This window comes from Prunus mume, linkage group LG3, assembly GCF_029339155.1.
Source record: "Prunus mume cultivar Tortuosa linkage group LG3, ASM2933915v1, whole genome shotgun sequence".
Lineage (NCBI taxonomy): Eukaryota > Viridiplantae > Streptophyta > Magnoliopsida > Rosales > Rosaceae > Prunus > Prunus mume.
Genome location: NC_142700.1, coordinates 3,415,314 through 3,433,822, shown reverse-complemented (window position 1 = coordinate 3,433,822; position 18,509 = coordinate 3,415,314). Strand labels below are relative to the sequence as shown.

General features: G+C 39.0%; 1 protein-coding gene and 2 pseudogenes across 1 annotated transcript; 2 read left to right on the top strand and 1 right to left on the bottom strand.

The window, feature by feature from the left end:
- Positions 1 to 539: 539 nt before the first annotated feature.
- On the bottom strand, positions 540 to 1,856 carry LOC148918434 (large ribosomal subunit protein bL34c-like). Its single transcript, XM_089048091.1, has 3 exons — positions 1,779 to 1,856; positions 1,467 to 1,587; positions 540 to 959 (listed from the first exon to the last, which is right to left on the bottom strand). Exons 1-3 carry the CDS (start codon positions 1,854 to 1,856, stop codon positions 703 to 705), a joined length of 456 nt encoding a protein of 151 aa, XP_088904217.1. The 3' UTR covers positions 540 to 702.
- Positions 1,857 to 1,910: 54 nt separating this feature from the next.
- Positions 1,911 to 3,065, top strand: LOC103324884 (senescence-specific cysteine protease SAG12-like; annotated as a pseudogene).
- A 6,403-nt stretch (positions 3,066 to 9,468) lies between these two features.
- On the top strand, positions 9,469 to 11,163 carry LOC148918433 (senescence-specific cysteine protease SAG39-like; annotated as a pseudogene).
- The last annotated feature ends 7,346 nt before the right edge of the window (positions 11,164 to 18,509 follow it).

The following is an 18,509-nucleotide window of genomic DNA, read 5'->3' as shown; positions in this document are numbered from 1 at the left end:
GGTTTTTTGAATGAAAGAATCGATTCTGAGTCTGTGGAGGAGAAGGAGAGGTGAAGGGATACGCTGGGCATTCTTTTTTTGTTCAGACTGGCCAAAACGACGCGTCGTTTTGGCAGTCATTTAAAACATTCTCGGGCCAAAACGACGCGTTTTGCCCGGTTGTTTTAAAAAAGCGACGCTACGCCAGAGCAGCCTCGCCTCCTTCTTCTTCAAATTGTTCTTCCTTCTTCTTTCAAGCATTCCGTCGACCACGTGGTGTGCAGCTCCAAGAGGTCGCGCCCAACTCAAGGGACCTCAAGGCTATTTCCATGGCTTCCAAGAGGTCGTCCGACCGACGACCCCATCGTGGCTCCGCCTCTGTCTCAGTGATAAGATCTGCACATACGTGTGAAGTGTAACAACAAAACAATATGGCATTACAAGCCATCACCAGGTTTTTGGAGCCCCCATTAAGAGTGAGCCTTCCATTGATACATTTATTGGCATAACTAAGAATGAATTGGACAAAAAAATTAACAGGACACAGTTAATATGCAAAATGGGCTCGGACAAACAAAAGCCTTTCGATTGAAACAATACTGAAGGGATATCATGTGAAATAAGTTTGAAATTCTGCCAATGTTCACAAGAACCAGCTATTAGACATCATTACATTTCATTTCATTTCATTTACCTGATAAACTGAATATGAAAAAGACACAATCAGGCACGTTTTCCACTGTTGGGATTGGTCTTCGTGCAGAGGATCCTCCGTCCCTTAGCACGTCGGCGCTTCAACATTGCTCTACCACCGGTGGTTCTCATGCGTCTGCGGAAGCCATGAGTTCGAGCCAAAGATTTCCGGGACCTATTTCTCTTGGTTAGACACAGAGCAGCCTTCCCAACCCTCACCACTAAGCCCGAGCCTCTTCTTCTTCCAACTCCAATAATAGAATTCAAATCCAACCCAAGAGATAAACCTTCAAGTTGAAAAAAATCAATTTTAGATCAAGGCCTTTCCTAGGAGGAAAATGACATAGTATTATAATTTATAATCACTACATTACAAATGCAATATTGGTATCCTGAGGGACCAACAAAGTACTCATATATTCATCTAGAAAAACCTACCAAAACATCTAACCATTCCTTTCTCTAATTCACTAAGCTGCATGGCATCTTTTGATTGGAAATTGAAGTACTTATGTTGCTTTAGGCAAAACTGCTCTAATTTTAAGCCTATAAGCAAGAAACTTACTTTCATGAAGCTTAGAGTGCCTGACCAAACCAAAAATCAACAAAATTTCAAACAAACAAAGGAATGCCAATGTTTGTCCAAATTCATAAACTAAGAAGACCCGTCACAAGTTAGGCCACACAAAATCCCACAATTTGAACTTAAGAGACAAATTTCAACAAAATTTGCATCAATTCACAATCTTGGGCAAAAAGAGAAACCAAGTAATTCAAGCATCAAACTTCGTTACCTGAAAATGAGGAAGGGAAAGAGAGAGAGAGAGAGGATGAATCTATCTTAGGAGGGGAGATTTCACACACACACACAAAATCAAGATATCCTGAGGATTCGAACTTGAGACGTCCGCTTATCTACAAACGAAAGCCATTTTCCACTAAGTTAGCCACATGGGCTTAAATTTGAGTTTTAAGTAAATGTTTAAAAGTATGTGGGTTTATATCTAGAATATAATAGTTTTAAGGGTTTACATTGAACACTGTGTTCACATGCAAAACAAAACAAAACAAAATATCAACTTAACAGTATCCGGCTGCGTACGTGCCTGGACTGGAAATTTCGCTGCCTTCCCAATTCGACTAATAACATGAACAATATGTTCACATGCAAACACGCTGACCATCTTCTATATAAACCCACCATCGCATGCTTTGCTTAAGCTTTCCAATATCACTACTTAAAACCTAAGCCAATATTACTTTGCGAACAATGGCTTTTGAGAAAAACCTTGTGGTCATTGCCATATTCATCGTCTTGGAGACTTCGGCATCTCAAGCCACATCCCGCACACTGTCCGAAGCTTCCATTGCTGCAAAACATGATCAATGGATGACAAAGTATGGCTGCGTTTATGCGGACAATGCAGAGAAGGAAAGGCGTTTCGCCATATTCAAGAACAACGTGCAGTTTGTGGAGCAGTTCAAGACTGAAGGGAACAAGACTTACACGTTAAGACTGAATGAACATTCTGATTTGAGCGATGAAGAATTCCTCCGGCAGCGTACTGGATACAAAAGGGCCACTGAATTAAACTCATCCACAAACATATCTTTCAGGTACAAAGACCTCAGCCCGACTGATGCCCTGCCTAGCATTGACTGGAGGGAGAAAGGAGCTGTCACCCCCATAAAGAATCAAGAAACCTGTGGTAATTAAGAGATCCACCTTCCTTATATTAATTACCTTCTTAACTCATCCATATTCTTTACTAAGTATTGATGTTTTTGTTTTTGTATTATATGTGTAGGCTGTTGCTGGGCATTTTCTGCAGTGGCAGCAGTGGAAGGGATTATCCAAATCAAAACTGGGAAACTGATCTCACTGTCCTAGCAACAACTTCTGGACTCAGCGACTATGGCAACCAAGGCCGCAATGGTGGTTTCATTCCTTCTACCTTTGAATACATCCAACAAAGCGGAGGAATTGCCAGCGAAGAAAACTACCCGTACCCGGCTGTGCAGGGAACGTGTAACGCTAATCAGCCTGCTGTCCAGATCACTGGTTGTGAAAAGGTGCCTGCCAATAGTGAAGAAGACCTACTCAAGGCTGTATCCATGCAGAGAGTCTCAATAGCCATCGCTGGTTCTGGGGTGGAGTTTAGGCAGTACAAAGGTGGGGTCTCTTCTCGAACACAGATTGTGGGACGAGACTGGACCATGCTGTTACCGTCGTTGGGTAAGGAACGACTGAGGACTGCATTAAGTATCGGTTACTCAAGAATCAATGGGGTGAGAGCTGGGGTGAAAATGGCTATATGAAAATTCTTAGGGATGCTGGTCCCCCAGAAGGTGTCTGTGGCCTTGCTCGGGACGCTTACTACCCGACTGCATAATATATATATATATATATATATATATATTTAAATAGGCTATAGAATCCATATCTAAGTGAGTGTATTATCATTAATGATTGGCTGTGAAAATGCCTGTATCGGCTAAGGCAGGAGCTAGCAAATATGTTTATATCCTTTCACGTAGTAAACTACGTACGTAGTGCGATAAATAAAACACAACTGCATAAGTTGGTATTCAAAAATTGGAGCATATAGGAAGCATATGGTGGAGTTTTTGAAATTTTCCCGTACATACATTTTTAAATCAACAACCCAAGAAGTGATATGGTTTAATGTTTTATATAGTTCTTGTATTTGATGAAATTGACACGCAAGAACTAATAACATGGGTTAGTACTTGTAGACGTGAGCCGTGTTGATTTTGATGGATTACAGGGACCGACGACCTCAAAAGTCTCATTGGTCTTTGCCGAATAGAAAAAAATAACAAATCAAGTCTCTTTTTTCTCTGTTTTTTTTTTTCCATTTGGCAGGGGAGGCATAAAAAATTTGCTCAACCACAAATACACACATCATCATCCCTTTAGAGTCTACCATTTGCAATAAAAGGAACGTTGGTAGCTTGCATTGCACCACCACTAGTTTTGCAAATCTGAGTTAGACAGCAACTGCAACGATTTAGCATTCTTGAACATCAAATTCACATCAAGGACTGGATTGTTCTAGCTCGATGTGAAAGTTTGATGACCAAATTAATCCACAATTCTAGACGAACACGGTAGCGAATTAAGGATTGGGAACTTGAAAAACTTGGTAGAGTTTTTAGTCATATCTCAAAAATTAAGGCTTAAACTCCTCCAGAAAATAGTATGCAGGTATTGTACTGATTACATCAAGAGGTGGCCCATTAATTAATGAAGATGACAATAGTTAAAGCTTGGCTGCATGCATACTGAACCCCACCTGGATTTGGAGTTATTCGCATACAAATTGTTAGAACTTGGCTGCATGTTCAAGTTGTACTTAATTTTCCACAAGACATATCAACTTCTAGAAGGAACGTGCCTGGAATTTAGCTCCCTTCCCAATTCGGCCACTTACATCATCACTGTGTGCAGTGCACATGCAGACATATTCTGATCATCTTCTATATAAACCCTCGATACTATGCTCTGCTCCTTCACAGCTAGCTTTCCAGTCACTACTTTGTAAACAATGGCTTTTGTGAAAAACCTTGTGGTGTTTGCCGTATTCATCATCTTGGGTACTTCGGCATCTCAAGCCACATCATCCTGCACAGAGGCTATGGCAACCAAGGCTGCGGTGGTGGTTTGATGGTCACTTCCTTTGAATACATCCAACAAAAAGGAGGAAATCGCAAGTGAAGCAAATTACCCGTACCAGGCTGTGGAGGGAACATGTGACGTTGACAGGGCAAATCGGCCTGCTGTCTAATTCAAGAGGTGCCTGCCAATAGTGAAGACGACCTACTCAAGGCTGTGTCCATGCTGCAAGTCTCAATAGGCATCAAGGCTGCCGGGCAGGAGTTTAACTCAAAATAATTAGGGTTCAAACTGATATGTTTATTCTTTTCTCAAGGAGGAATATATATACTACATACAGAGTGGGTACAAGCAGAAAATATGTACAAAATCTCTTAATTCTATTCAAATTAGATAATTACAATAAAATATAAATTCTATTCCTAATAGGAACGTTAACTCACGCTAACGCTCCCCTTCAAGTTGGTGCATAGATATCGGTAATGCCCAACTTGTCAAGTGAGTCTTCAAATCGATGCTTTGACACGACATGGATCAACATATCTGCAAACTGCTCTGAAAAATGCACAAAAGGTATAGAAATTAACTTCTGCTCCAGCTTCTCCTTAATGAAATGCCGATCAACTTCTACATGCTTAGTTCGTTCATGTTGCACCAGATTGTTAGCAATTTCAAATGCAGACTGATTATCACAGTGGAGCTTTGTTGCAGCATTCGGTCTAAACCCAATTTCAGCAAGTAACCACCTCAACCACAGTATTTCACAAACCCCTTGGGCAATCCCTTTGTACTCAAACTCTGCAGAGGACCGAGACACATCATTTTGCTTCTTGCTACGCCACGTAACTAGGTACCACCAACAAAGGTGAAGTAACCTGATGTAGAATGTCTATCTGTAATATTCCCAGCATAATCTGCTTTAGTATAACCTTCTAGATCCAAGTGGCCATTTTTCTTAAATAACAAACACATTAGATTTCAGGTTCAGCAACCAAAATGAAACATTGATGCTTAGATTAACGACTTCCAAGACTATTTCAGTATAGTGAAACAGTACTAGTAGATAATTATCTTTAGTCCTAATCAACCGCAGAAGAAAACTTCGCTCGCTAACATGACAACATATCCGGAATGCAACCTGGTTGCCAAAGCCACCACAGATTGCGGGAATTGAGATCCAGATCTTCTATATATACTCAGATATCTTGAGGGATAAAATGTGTGCCTGCTAGTTACTACATGATTGTTTCTATAAGCATAAGCATAAACAAAGTTCATGTCACACAAATCCTCAACCAATAAATAATGGCTTTCACACTTAGAAAGTCGTCATCTATTCTACTAACACTTTTAGTCTTGGGGGTGTGGGCTTCCCAAGCCAACTACCGCATTGTTGGGGTAATTTCAAAGGTCATGAGTTAAGGAAACAAAGAGTTAGAATATAAAGGGTTTAGCTATTATGTCTAGTTTATGACTTGAAGTAAAAGTGAGGTTTACTGGGTATAGTGGTTATGGTTATGTTTAATGTTGAGTTAATCTTATGGCCTATAAATAGGCAGCGTATCTACTGTATGTAATGTGTGTGTCAAGGGTGTATCAAGTGAGTATCAAGAGTATCAATCTTATTGAAGTTTGTTTCAAGTAAGTTTGTGTAGGAGCTCTGTGTAGCCTTCGGGCTTCACATGTGACAGACAGCCGAATTTCCCGGCAGGCGGACCCATCTTAGTGCCGACATCATCGATGCGGGCCCACTTACTAAAACCCAAGACATTCTACCAAAATTTTGCAGAGTCTCCTGTAAAATGCTCAAACCAACAATAAACAACCTGCAATAATTTACATCAATATACAACCCAACTGCCCACATGCTTTTACAAACTACAATCCAACACAAAATGGCCTCCGGCCTCAAGTAGTAGCCTAACATAGGCAATAACGAGCATCTCAGAATTTGTTTACAACAAGCGGAGTAGAAAGAATTTATCAGACCCTATTAGAGCGACAAGTTCGGGCTCGTGACTTGCTCGAATGCCTTGAGCAACTCATCGAGGGGCAAAAGCGAAAGATGTGAGTGGATGAAATAAAGTTTCACTTTAAAACAACATAGTAACCCCACCATGTAAAAATAATGCTCTAGCATGCAGTTTCACATTTGAAACCAAAACTCAAACACAAAAATCCCAAAGTCCGAAACATCTCCACATCTCAAGCTCACAACTCATTTCCCAAAATATATATACAACTCTCAACAACCCGTAAATACCCATATATAAATATATTTGTATATAGCTAGGACTCTAGTATAGTATATATATACTCCTCTCCATACTAATGTACTGGGAGACAATCCAGCAGGGGATTGTTGGTATGCAGGATTTCGAACACTAACAGCGTCCGGGATGAGTAGTCCAAGGGGACGGAACTCCATAGCTCACTGCGCCGGCACTGCGCCAGCGACACGTGTGGCTCACAAATCTCATATCAAGTCCTCACGCGAGACGGTATCATCACCCCACCGCGCCACGCGTGTGTGATGATACTCAAGCAATATACATACTCTCCCATACGCCGCCGCAACACGTATGGAAAGTGTCTCACACCGCCGCCAGCGCCATCGTGAGACCAGTAATCTCATGGCCTTCCCACCCACTGCCAGGCGTGTGTGGGAAGCCTAGTAACTAGGGAATGGTACTCACCTACCATACTCATATCTCACAACCATCCATCAAACTCCTAACTTTCCACAATCTCACCACAACAACCTCTCATACTCTATACATAGACAATATAGATAGCCATCCCAAAATCCATATCAACATAATCATCATACTCAAATATATATGTCTATACTCAAAAATATATAGCCAAGACATATAAACATATTCAAATCATCAACCAAAGATTTATTAAATCAAAGTCACCATCGTTTAAAGTATATGCACAAAACTTTCATAATTAAAAACCATGCATATGCTTAAAACAAAGTCCACTCACAAGTAATCCCAAGCTTCCCGCCCCGTGAGTCCGCTCTGCAGTGATCACCGAAGTACCTATTCCAAGATACAAATCCTTGATTAACACGTACTTCCAAGCGGGAATTCACGGAGGAAAACTTAAATCCCCAAGTTCCCGGTGCGCTCCGTCCAAAGGAACATCCTAAGGTCCGATTCTGATTGGAATTCGCTTCCCAATCGCACGGTGATCGCGATTTCTAAACTTCACATTATTGAATCGGAACATCCGGGGCTCCGATTCACGATCCGCAAATTCCGTACAGGTTTCTAAGAGTTCCTAGATCAACATACTTCAATTTGGAAAGCGATCCAACGGTCAGAACTTATCGAACCGGATACGCACAATATGCGAAATCCGTTCGATAGTCAACGATATCCAAATTGAGATCCGCGAAATCCTACGCACTCGTGACAACCTAAGGATCTCAACAGGACGAAAAACAACTTCACCCACCTTGCCCACGCGCCGCCACACGCGCTGGCGGCAGGTGTGTAGAGAGATTTCGCGACGGAAAATCTCCAAACCAACGTTCACCCTTCAATCCTAGATACTACTCGAAGAAAGGAGCAACTTTTTCAACTACGGCGCGTCCATCCGGACGACAAGTGGCCGGAATTTCAAATTGAAATCCGGCCAAAACCTAGGTTTCAATTCGGTTCCAAACTTCAAATTGATCTAATCCTAACCCAAAATCAGCTAGAGCATCTGAAAGGATTGAAACATACCACACTCGCGGAAAAAGCTGGCCGGAATCGCTGCGCCCGTGGTGAAAGTCGGGTGAAAAACCCGAACCGTCGGTTGGAATCGGAGTTTTCCGTGAGGAAATGGGGTGGGTTATGATCGGAGCTTCAAGGTGAGTCGAAGCAGGACGGTCAGCTCTTCCGTTCTGGGCTGTGAGAAGAGAGAGAAAGAGAGAATCGGGAGAGAGAAAGCGGAGGAGAGAGAGAGTGTCAGCGGGAGGAGAGAGAGAGTGAGGTAAATGTGAAAAATCAGATTTTTACTAAACTGGCGTCGAAAAAAATTACAGTTCGCCACTTAACAAGTTTTGATAAGCCAAAGCCGTTAAATCTCCGATTCAGGCCTTTTGTCTCTGGTTCGTCTCATTACCACCTCGCAACCACACCACTCACGGTCCCAAAATCTTCCTGATAAGAAAGTGACCAAAATCACCCTTAACCCAGAGTAATTTAATATTTTCCTTAATTAAATTAAATAGGAAAAATAACGAGTCGGGGTGTTACATCACATCTCCAAAATTATGTTATGTCTGTTACATTGTATTTCCCCTTTACATTTAGAGTGTATGAGCATAAAGCTAAATTCACCAATAAGTGGTATTAGAGCTGATACGGTCATGAGGACCTGTATGAAAGATGTGGGGTTTAGAGCATGGTCCAATTTTTAAATGATTTTTGGCATGTACCATGAAGCATTGGTTGTGGTTCTATATTTAAATTGTTTTGGCATGATGAAATTTTTTTTTGGTTGCTATTAAAAAGTTTTATCGTGGGCTTGAGATGTGTAGAAAAAAAATATTTATTTGTGTGTGTTGGCTGTAAGTGAGAGGCATATTAATGCCAATGAAAAAGGCACATGAATGCCGAATGAAAAGAGAAAGGCACATGGATGCCGAAGGAAGATAGAAAGGCACAAGGATGCCGAATGAAGAAAGCAAGGCACATGGATGCCGAAGGAAGAGAGAAGGGCACAAGGATGCTGAAGAGAAAAAAGGAACAATGTTTCCTTTGAAGATTGGGGCAAATGTGCACCCATAAGAAAAAAAGAAAGAAAATTGAGTGTTTTTTATTCATGAAGGAAAGTGTTTGGTTATTAATTGCATTCTCTCTTTTAGCCAGAAAGAGAAAAGGAAGAGTATATCAGTCGTTGTGCCATTCAAGCCTATTTTGATTGAAGCTGCACGCAACCTTAATATTGAATCACATTTTAATTTTGCAACCAAGAGAACGGCTCATGCAATGCAATTCATGTGTCATATTAATTTTGATGGAGGCGCACATCCAAAATTTTCAAGTAGATGGAAAAACACAAAGAAGGATGCTGAACACTTGGCGGCATATTTTTGTCTAAATTATTGGATTGAACATGACATCATTAAAGTGCTCGATGTCAACTTTAATGCGTTGATGAATTTCAAGATTGAAGGTGGAAAGCTGCAGGAAGATATTGAGACGCTACAAGATCAAGTGATGGATCTAGAGCTAGATATTGGAATGCTAACACAAGATGAAAATCCAGAAGATGGCATTGGCCAGCCTCAAACTATTGTGAACATAAGTGACATGGAAGAAGAGTAAGGGGGAAAATATCTATGTTAATAAGCTTTGAAAGTACGGGAGAGATTGTTAGGGTAACTTCAAAGGTCAGGAGTTAAGGAAATAAAGAGTTAGAATATAAAGGGTTTAGCTATTATGTCTAGTTTATGAGTTGAAGTAAAAGTGAGGTTTAGTTGGTATAGTGATTATGGTTATGTTTAATGTTAAGTTAATCTTATGGCCTATAAATAGGCGGCGTATCCACTGTATGTAATGTGTGTGTCAAAGGTGTATCAAGTGTGTGTCAAGGGTGTATCAAGTGAGTAACAAGAGTATCAATCTTATTGAAGTTTGTTTCAAGTAAGTTTGTGTAAGAGCTCTGTGTAGCCTTCGGGCTTCACATCTCCAAAATTATGTTATTTCTTTAGTTTGTTACATTGTATTTCTCCTTTCACATTTAGAGTGTATGAGCATAAAGCTAAATCCACCAATACGCACATTGCTTGATGCTCATACTTCCATGTTAGATAGACATAAGCAGTGGATGGCTCGATATGTACACATTTACAAGGACGATGAAGAGAGGGAAAAGCGTTTCCAGATATTCAAGGACAATGTGGAGTTCATAGAGTCCTTCAACTATGCTAGCAATCAGCCTTACAAGCTAAACATCAATGGATTTGCAGACCAGAGTCATGAAGAATTCCAAGCCTCTCGCAACCGATACAGAACATCCCTCAATCCCATGTCATCTAAGACACCTTTTAGATATGAGAACGTGATCGCAATCCCATCCAAAGCATGGATTGGAGAAAAAGGGAGCTGTCACCCCATCAAGGACCGGGGTGAATGTGGTAATTATCCAAAATCACTAATACCCTCATCCTAATTTTTGTTTTCAACTCTGTGGTTCGCATTAATCTTTTCTAACTCGGGCTTGTATTGTGATATGGTATATAGGATGCGGTTGGGCATTTTCTGCAGTGGCAGCCACAGAAGGCACTACAAAGCTGAAAAGTGGGAAGCTCGTGTCTCTTTCGGAGCAAGAGCTAGTGGATTGTGACACTCAGGGTGGGAACCAAGGCTGTGAGGGTGGTCTCATGGATGATGCCTTTCAGTTTTTAATGCGCAACAAAGGCCTGGCAGCTGAAGCAAACTACCCCTATAGAGGAGTTGATGGAATCTGCAACAAGAACAAGGTAGCATATCATGCAGCAAAGATCACAGGTTATGAAGATGTACCAGCCAACGAGTTGGCTTTGTTGAAAGGCCGTTGCCAATCAGCCTGTTTCTGTTGCAATTGATGCCGGTGGATACGAATTCCAGTTTTACTCACGTGGAATTCTCACAGGAGATTGTGGAACTCATTTGAACCATGGTGTCACTGTAGTTGGGTATGGGACAGGTGCTGATGGTACCAAGTATTGGTTAGTCAAAAACTCATGGGGTGCAGAGTGGGGTGAGGGTGGATATGTAAGAATTCAAAGAGATGTGCATACTAGGCAAGGCCTTTGTGGCATTACCATGAAAGCTTCCTACTGCTTGAATTTCTATAGCAATTATTAGGAAATATTCAATCTTCATCTTGTGTGTTCTTATTGATCATGTAATTTCTTAGTATGTAGGTTTTGGAATTAATGATGGAACATTGTTTCTTGAATTTTTAGGCAATACATTAGTGCACTCGAACTACTAAATAGATCGGTACTGGTGAAATTAAGCCTTGCTTCTTCTTTGAGTTTATTTTAAAGAATCTAAAACAACAGGCTGGCTAGCCACATGAGAATTTGCGAAGATGTTGATATGTGAGTTACCATCATATATATATATGGCCAACAAGATCACTGGTGTAAACCACATAGCATGTATATGGTTGATGCCTATCTGTGCCTGCAGACCTTGTCATATCCTGCTCACTTGGCTATTTAGACTATATTTGTTTATGCTTATCCACGTCTGTTAGCCTAATTGCTTAAAAGTGAATTTGATGCACTTTTTCTTTTTACAAAAATAGATCAGAGTGATATATATGTAAGTATGCGTATGCATCTTATATGCTAGCTAGGTATGACAAACTCTATACGAGAATTAATCGAGTTCTAATGGCCTAATATTGAAAATGTGTTTCATTTCATCACAGTGAAGCAGAAAATGAGTCGATCTGACTGAAGTTTTTATTGGTTTTTTTCAATATGCAGGCTCCTTTCCACATATATCCAAAGATATTCCTTAACAGTGAAGAACAAAGATGCTCATCATCTATATATATGGAAATTTTGATCTTGCTTCTTCACACCTAGTGATCATCAATCAGCTAATAACAATGGCTTTTACACTTGAATGGAAATTCATGATTTCCATGTTCATAGGGGTTTCGGGGACTTGGGCATCAAAAGCCGCATCCACCGCGTTGGATGAAGCTTCAATGGCGATGAAATATGCAGAAAAGTAAAGGTGTTTCAAGATATTCAAGGAAAATGTGGAATTCATCAAAAAGTTTAATAAGGAAGCGAATCACACTTACAAGTTAGGCCTCAACGAATTCTCAGACCTTACAGATGAAGAATTCACCATGTTTCATACTGGATACAAACCACAAGCTAGCTCATTCAAAAATAGTTCTTTCTGGAACGAAAAAGCTGACTGATGTTCCACCAACCATTGACTGGAGGAACGAAGGAGCTGTCACCCCCATAAAATTCCAAGGTGTATGTGGTAAGAAGAGCACCAAAACTCAAAGCTCCCTACCAAAACTAATTAGTTATATAACATGCACATGAACATTATTTTTGTGATCATTAATTTATATAGGAAGTTGCTGGGCATTTACAGCAGTGGCTGGCAGCTGTGGAGGGAATTACACAAATCAAAACTGGTAGCTTGATCTCACTGTCCAACAACTAGTGGACTGTTCCAAAAATGGTGCCAACCAAGGTTGCGAAACTGGTAATGTGCTCGATGCCTTCGATTACATACAAACAAACGGTATCACCAGTGAAACAAGTTACCAATACATAGGAAATAATGAAACATGTGACATTGAGAAGACAAATAACATTGCTGCCTGTATTGCGGGCTACTAATCTGTGCCATCGATAGGGAGGAGGCCTGCAGAAGAAGATTTCGATGCAACGGTCGCAGCTGCGGTTGCAGGCAGAGGAATGTCATTCCGACATTATTCCAGTGGGGTCTTTTCTGGAGGTTGTGGGATCACTTGACCATGGTGTTACAGTCGTTGCCTTTGACGAAAATGAAGACGGCATTAAGTATTGGTTGGTCAAGAATTCATGGGGAGCGAACTGGAGTGAGGGTGGCTACATGAGATTGCGCAAAGATGTTGGTTTTCCAAAAGATCTTTGTGGCATTGCCATGTATGCTTCCTATCTAGTTGTATAACCCAATGTTTTCAAAGGCGAGGCGTATAGGTGAGGCGTTTTTAGTAGCTCTATGCGAGGCATAAGCCTTGAAGCATTGAGGCGTAAACCTTTTGAACATTAATTTATTTTAATAAGAAAAATTTATGAATAATACAATACAATTAAATTGTACAGCTAATTTTTATTGAACCATAAAGATGACTAGTCAACCACCAAGAACACAAACCCAGAAAAATTACATATATGCAAAACAGATTTTGTTCACCTAGAAACCCACCATTAGGAAAAACTGGGAGTCATCAACCGACTAGGCACTCCACTAAGTAGAAAAAGATTCTTACAAAGGAAACACAACCAAGCTCAAGAAGCACCTAGGTCTATTTAGGAATATGAGTAATACCTCCTTTGTGCAATCTTCTTCTCAAACTTAGCAAAACTTGAAGCTCAGTTCTTCATGGCAATGACAACTCTTTCTCCAGCTCGTTCATCCCATGACACTAGCTTGCAAGCTCCAACACAGACCGAAACCAATATTTGGATTCAAAGGAGAATGACCAATTTCTTCAAGAAACCATACTCTTGAAGAAATCAGTCTTGAATATGACCTAAATATAAATGAGAGATGATTTAAGTAGCTAGATGCATATTCGGGTTTCAAAAGCAGTTTTTCAAAAAGAAATCAATTGGTAAAACTCATAGATGAAATAAGATGGTTCTCTCGAGGAAGAATAAGCGAAAGATGGCAAGCCAAACTTTCCAAAACTTCCACCTAAAAGAGACAGTAGCCAAATGAGCAAAAACGTAGCCTTTACAGACCAAAAAATTCTTTAGGTCAAAAACCCACATGGCAGCAGAGAGAGAGAGAAAGAAGAATAGGACAAAATAGTTTGTTATCCAGCTGGAAATCCTACAGAGCAAGGATGACTAGTCATATGAGAAACGGATGACTAGTCATCATTTTATGAAGACTGTTTAATGTAATGATATGCAATGCACAATACCTTTGTCAACTTGCTTGAACCTCCATGGAGCATAAATTAGAGAAGAACACCAAGAAAGGTTTTCCTTAATCTAAACTTGAGCTTGATAAATAACAATACACATCCTATTACAAAGTTGTCAAGGGAAGCCAAAAGAAAGTAACAAAAACCATACATTAACACGAACGACATCGTTTCGTTTGTAAAAACCTAAAAAAAAAAAAGGTCGTCTTCCTCGCGGTATCATCTTCCTCGCAGAGTCGCACCGAATTTGCAGAAGCTGAAAATTCCTTCCGTTTCAGAGTGTCCAGATCTCGAGCGCCTTGCTCCGCCTCGCTCCGCCTTGCAACGCCTTGTAATGCCTCCTCATGTCTTCCTCGTGCTAAGCGTGCAACTCGCGAAACAACCGACCACCTCGCTCTGAGCGCTCCGGCCGCGAAAGCATGCCTTTGAAAACACTAGTATAACCCTCCCTTGGCATATGGCTGCATATGTATTGAGCAGCTTGAGTAATGGCATTGTAATCTAAACTTCGTAGTGGTATAATAAAGCTGCTGTTTTTCCATATTCAGTTCCACAATTGAGTAGTGTTGTACAAAGCACACTAAGATTTTGTGCCTACATCCTCTTTGATGATCACCTCGGAAAATTTAACTAATAATAAGATTTTTTTTGGTGCGCATACATTTTTGCATTAACAACGCAAAAAGTAATGGGTTAATTTAATTGTTTCGTATAATTGAAACTCAACAACTAATAATATGGTCAGTACTTGTAGACGCGGGCCTTGTTGATTTTGAGCCCTTACAACTCTCACTTAATTTTATTTGAAAAATGCTTTTGTAGAAAGTATATAGAATATTTGTTTAGGAAGCACTTCTGATGATAAATATTTTTATTATAAGCATATGTAAATTTTATTAAAAATTCAAGTGCTTTATCTTTAGGGATATTTGTAGAAATGTCACCTGAACTTATATATCAGTTTCAATTTGTCACCTTAAAGAAAAATTTAAGCAAAATGTCATCTTAAGTTTTCAAAATTTATGATTTGTTACCTGACTTTAACATCATCCAATTTTCCATTTATTTTGAAGGGTATTTTAGTCTTTCCAAGCAAGGGGTTTACATAGCTTTATATTTAAATTATATAAAAAAGAGGGTTTACATATTGGAAAGACTAAAATACCCTTCAAAATGGATGGAAAATTGGATGATGTTAAAGTCAGGTAACAAATCATAGATTTTGAATATTTAAGGTGACATTTTGCTTAAATTTTTTTTTAAAGTGACAAATTAAAACTGATGTATAAGTAAATGTTACATTTCTTCAAAAATCCCTTATCTTTATGGTTGAAAAAAGTAATTGGAACTACTTTTATAGGCCATTAGCGGTTTAATTTTTTTTAAATGTCAAACTATACAAAAACATGCTTTTGTTTGATTATCTAAAAGCATTTCCAAACTGGCCAAGCTTAGCTAAGACTCTTTTCATACATTACGATTTGCTCCAATTATACCTCCATAGACGTCGGGTGAATGATGATTTGCGCCAATTATAACAATATTATTGTTGAATTAGAGACAAAGTTTAAAAAGCATTACATGATTGTATGTACGTTTGGTGATTGAGACTGGACTGGACTATAGAGTCCCAACCAAGCTACCCAAAATCTCAGTACACACTAACTATGATGCATTACAGGATCGACGATGACGACCTCAAGAATCCATCGGTCTCGCTCAGTGGAAAAGTATGACAAATCAAGCCTCTTTTTTCTCTGTTCTTTCTTCTCATTTGGCAGGGCAGACATTAAAAGTTTACTTAACCACAAATACACACAACATAATCCCTTTTAAGTCTATATACCGTTTGGGAGAGTTTCAGTCATGTCGCAAATTAAGGCTGAAACTCCCCCAGCAATTGGTATTGTGTTAGGATCGGTTGGTAGTGCCAGAATGGGAATTCACAAACTCAACCAACAATAAATAATATAATATATTAGTAAATTTAGCTTAACCCCTTCAAAGTCATTTTTCCTCAACTGCAATCCATCTCTTTATTTTTGTTTGAATAAAATATATATAATAGAGTAATGAAACCAATGAATTAACGTGATTCAGCAATATGCCTACGTCCGCGGAGCAACCATCGATATAAACTCTTCCACTATAACAAATAATGAGTACAACAAAAAAGATCTTATCAAGCCAATGCCCAGGGCTTGATGAACAAACAAGAGTACAAAACACCACACTGTACGCTCAACACTTCTCACTCACACACTTTACAAGTGGTACACAATATCTCTCTCACTCACTATTATGGTGTGGAACTCACACAACTTGGAGTGGAACTCTCTTATTTCTATCTCTCACTCTCCCTCTCCTGGAGTGGAGTGGAATACTTGGCTTGATGGATTTTCCTGGAATTCGTGGGACTGCTTGCTTGCATCTCACAGGCAGCCCACTCCCTCATTTCCTTCCCTTTGGTGTGACACAAGCACACCTTGCATGAATAAGCAACGAAGGCTATCAACGTATGGAGACAAAGACTTCAAAACCAGCCTAACCACTCGGTCAAAATGGCTCCACATCATTTCAAATCATGCAGCCATTGGTAGGCACTATCATTGCCTTGCCTCCCAGTCGAAAGCACAAGCCATCAATTGTTGACAAACAAGTAATCCTCCACATGGGAGGGACTACCTCCACAGCCATTGTGAACGCACAAAGCATGCCACCAATTGAACATCCGCCAACGTGTGTCTCTTTTTTTTAGACGAACACCAACGTGTATCTCATGCATGCACATTTAGTCTACAATTCCATGTCATGATTTTTCCTTTCTCATGGACTTGACCCATGGTAGACCAACATATTGTACCCAGGTAAAGAGGTGGCCCATTAATTTTTTATTCTACATCATTATGCTGGTAGCTTCTACCACGAGGAATTTAGAGTGATGAACTTATTTGTGGGGTTCAATCCTCTCATCAAATCAATTAAAATATCCAATTCGATTCAACTAATTAAAATTTAATCCAATAGTTAAGAGATAGGGTCTCATCTGGATAAGACCCTCACTACAGAATTCTTGCATTATGCTGAAAGACTAGCTGAAGTTGGAGTTGTTTGTGATCACATACAAGCTGTTACAACTTGGTTGCATGCTGAGCTGGACTTGTAAATTTGTATGGCTGGGCATTTATACCGAAAACCCGACCAAACTAGTCAAACCCGAAATGAAATTGATAGGAAAACCAACCGAACTAATCATGAACTGATTTAAATTCTCCCAAATCGATGAAAATCCAAATTGGACCGCCACCATGCAATTGCCTAATAATGCAAAATTTTGATGCTCTGATGAGGACTCAAACCTTAACATGCATGTTAGAATAACGCCCAAATACCACCAGGCTGATTCTTCTTCTTGTGTAATATGAGTATAATCATAGTATTTATAACTTTCTAAAAGAATTTAAAAATATTAAAGGGGTTTAAAAAATACTAAAAGAATTAAAAAAATAATAATAGTATTTTATTTTTTCTTTTCTCTCTCTCTCTCTCTCTCTCTCTCTCTCTCTCTCTCTCTCTCTCTCTCTCTCTCTCTCTCTCTCTCTCCTTCTTTGGCTTCTTCTTATTCCTCCCCATACTTCAAGCCATGAAATTAATGGTTGTCGAGTCCCCAACATGTCTGCCCCAATTCTCTACCATCGATGTTTGCGAAAACCACACCGCATCGTACCAATTTCTCACCTGGCCAATTGAAGTCAGTCTCTCATTTCGCGGTGCGACAGCGGTCTCCGTATTAAATAACATACTAGCTACTTTTTGCAAAAAAAAAAGTACTTACCTAGTTGGTTTATTTAATATTAAAAAATTATGTTATTTTCCTTTTATACATGGTTAGTAATCTATTTTATTAGTGTTTTATGAATAATTGTTAAGAAAAAAATATAATGTACATTACTTGTTTTATTATAAATAATTTGATAATCGATTTATTGTTTGTTTTATAAATAACAATTTACCTAGTATAATGTACCAATTTTTTTGCTAAATAATGAACTTTTTTTTCCCTAAATAATGTACCGTTTCTTGTTGCTAAATATTGAACTTGTTATTTTATAAATAATGTACCTATTATTAATTTATGAAAAATGTGCAAAAATTTCAATTACACAACGCACCTATTTTTTTGGCAAAAACTACCTTCATTTTGTTGTTGTTGTAAATAGTACCTATATATATTTTGTAAATAATGTATCTATAATGTATATAAATTATTATGTACCTAATTTTCATTTTTGAAAAATGTATAGAAATTTCAATTACAAAAGTAACTGACAATTTTTTTTTTTTTTTGTGTGTGTGTAAATAATGTATAGGGTTTAGATATAGATTTAGGGATTTTTTTTGGTTCAAAATTTTTTAGAAATATGAAGCTAGAATATTGTAATTTAGTTAATAATACTAGGACAAATCTATCTTACATGGAAACCTATTTTTAATTTGGATTTTTTTTGGTACAAACAATAGTCTAAACTAT

Excerpts from the sequence above, each read along its gene's own strand:
- LOC148918434 (XM_089048091.1), bottom strand. The coding sequence starts at position 1,856 with ATGGTCAGCGTGTTTGCATGTGAACATATTGTTCATGTTATTAGTCGA. Across the intron at positions 1,588-1,778 it reads CAGCGAAATTTCCAGTCCAG|ATAAGCGGACGTCTCAAGTT; the intron begins GCACGTACGCAG and ends TTTCGTTTGTAG. Across the intron at positions 960-1,466 it reads TTTCCCTTCCTCATTTTCAG|GTTTATCTCTTGGGTTGGAT; the intron begins GTAACGAAGTTT and ends TTCAACTTGAAG.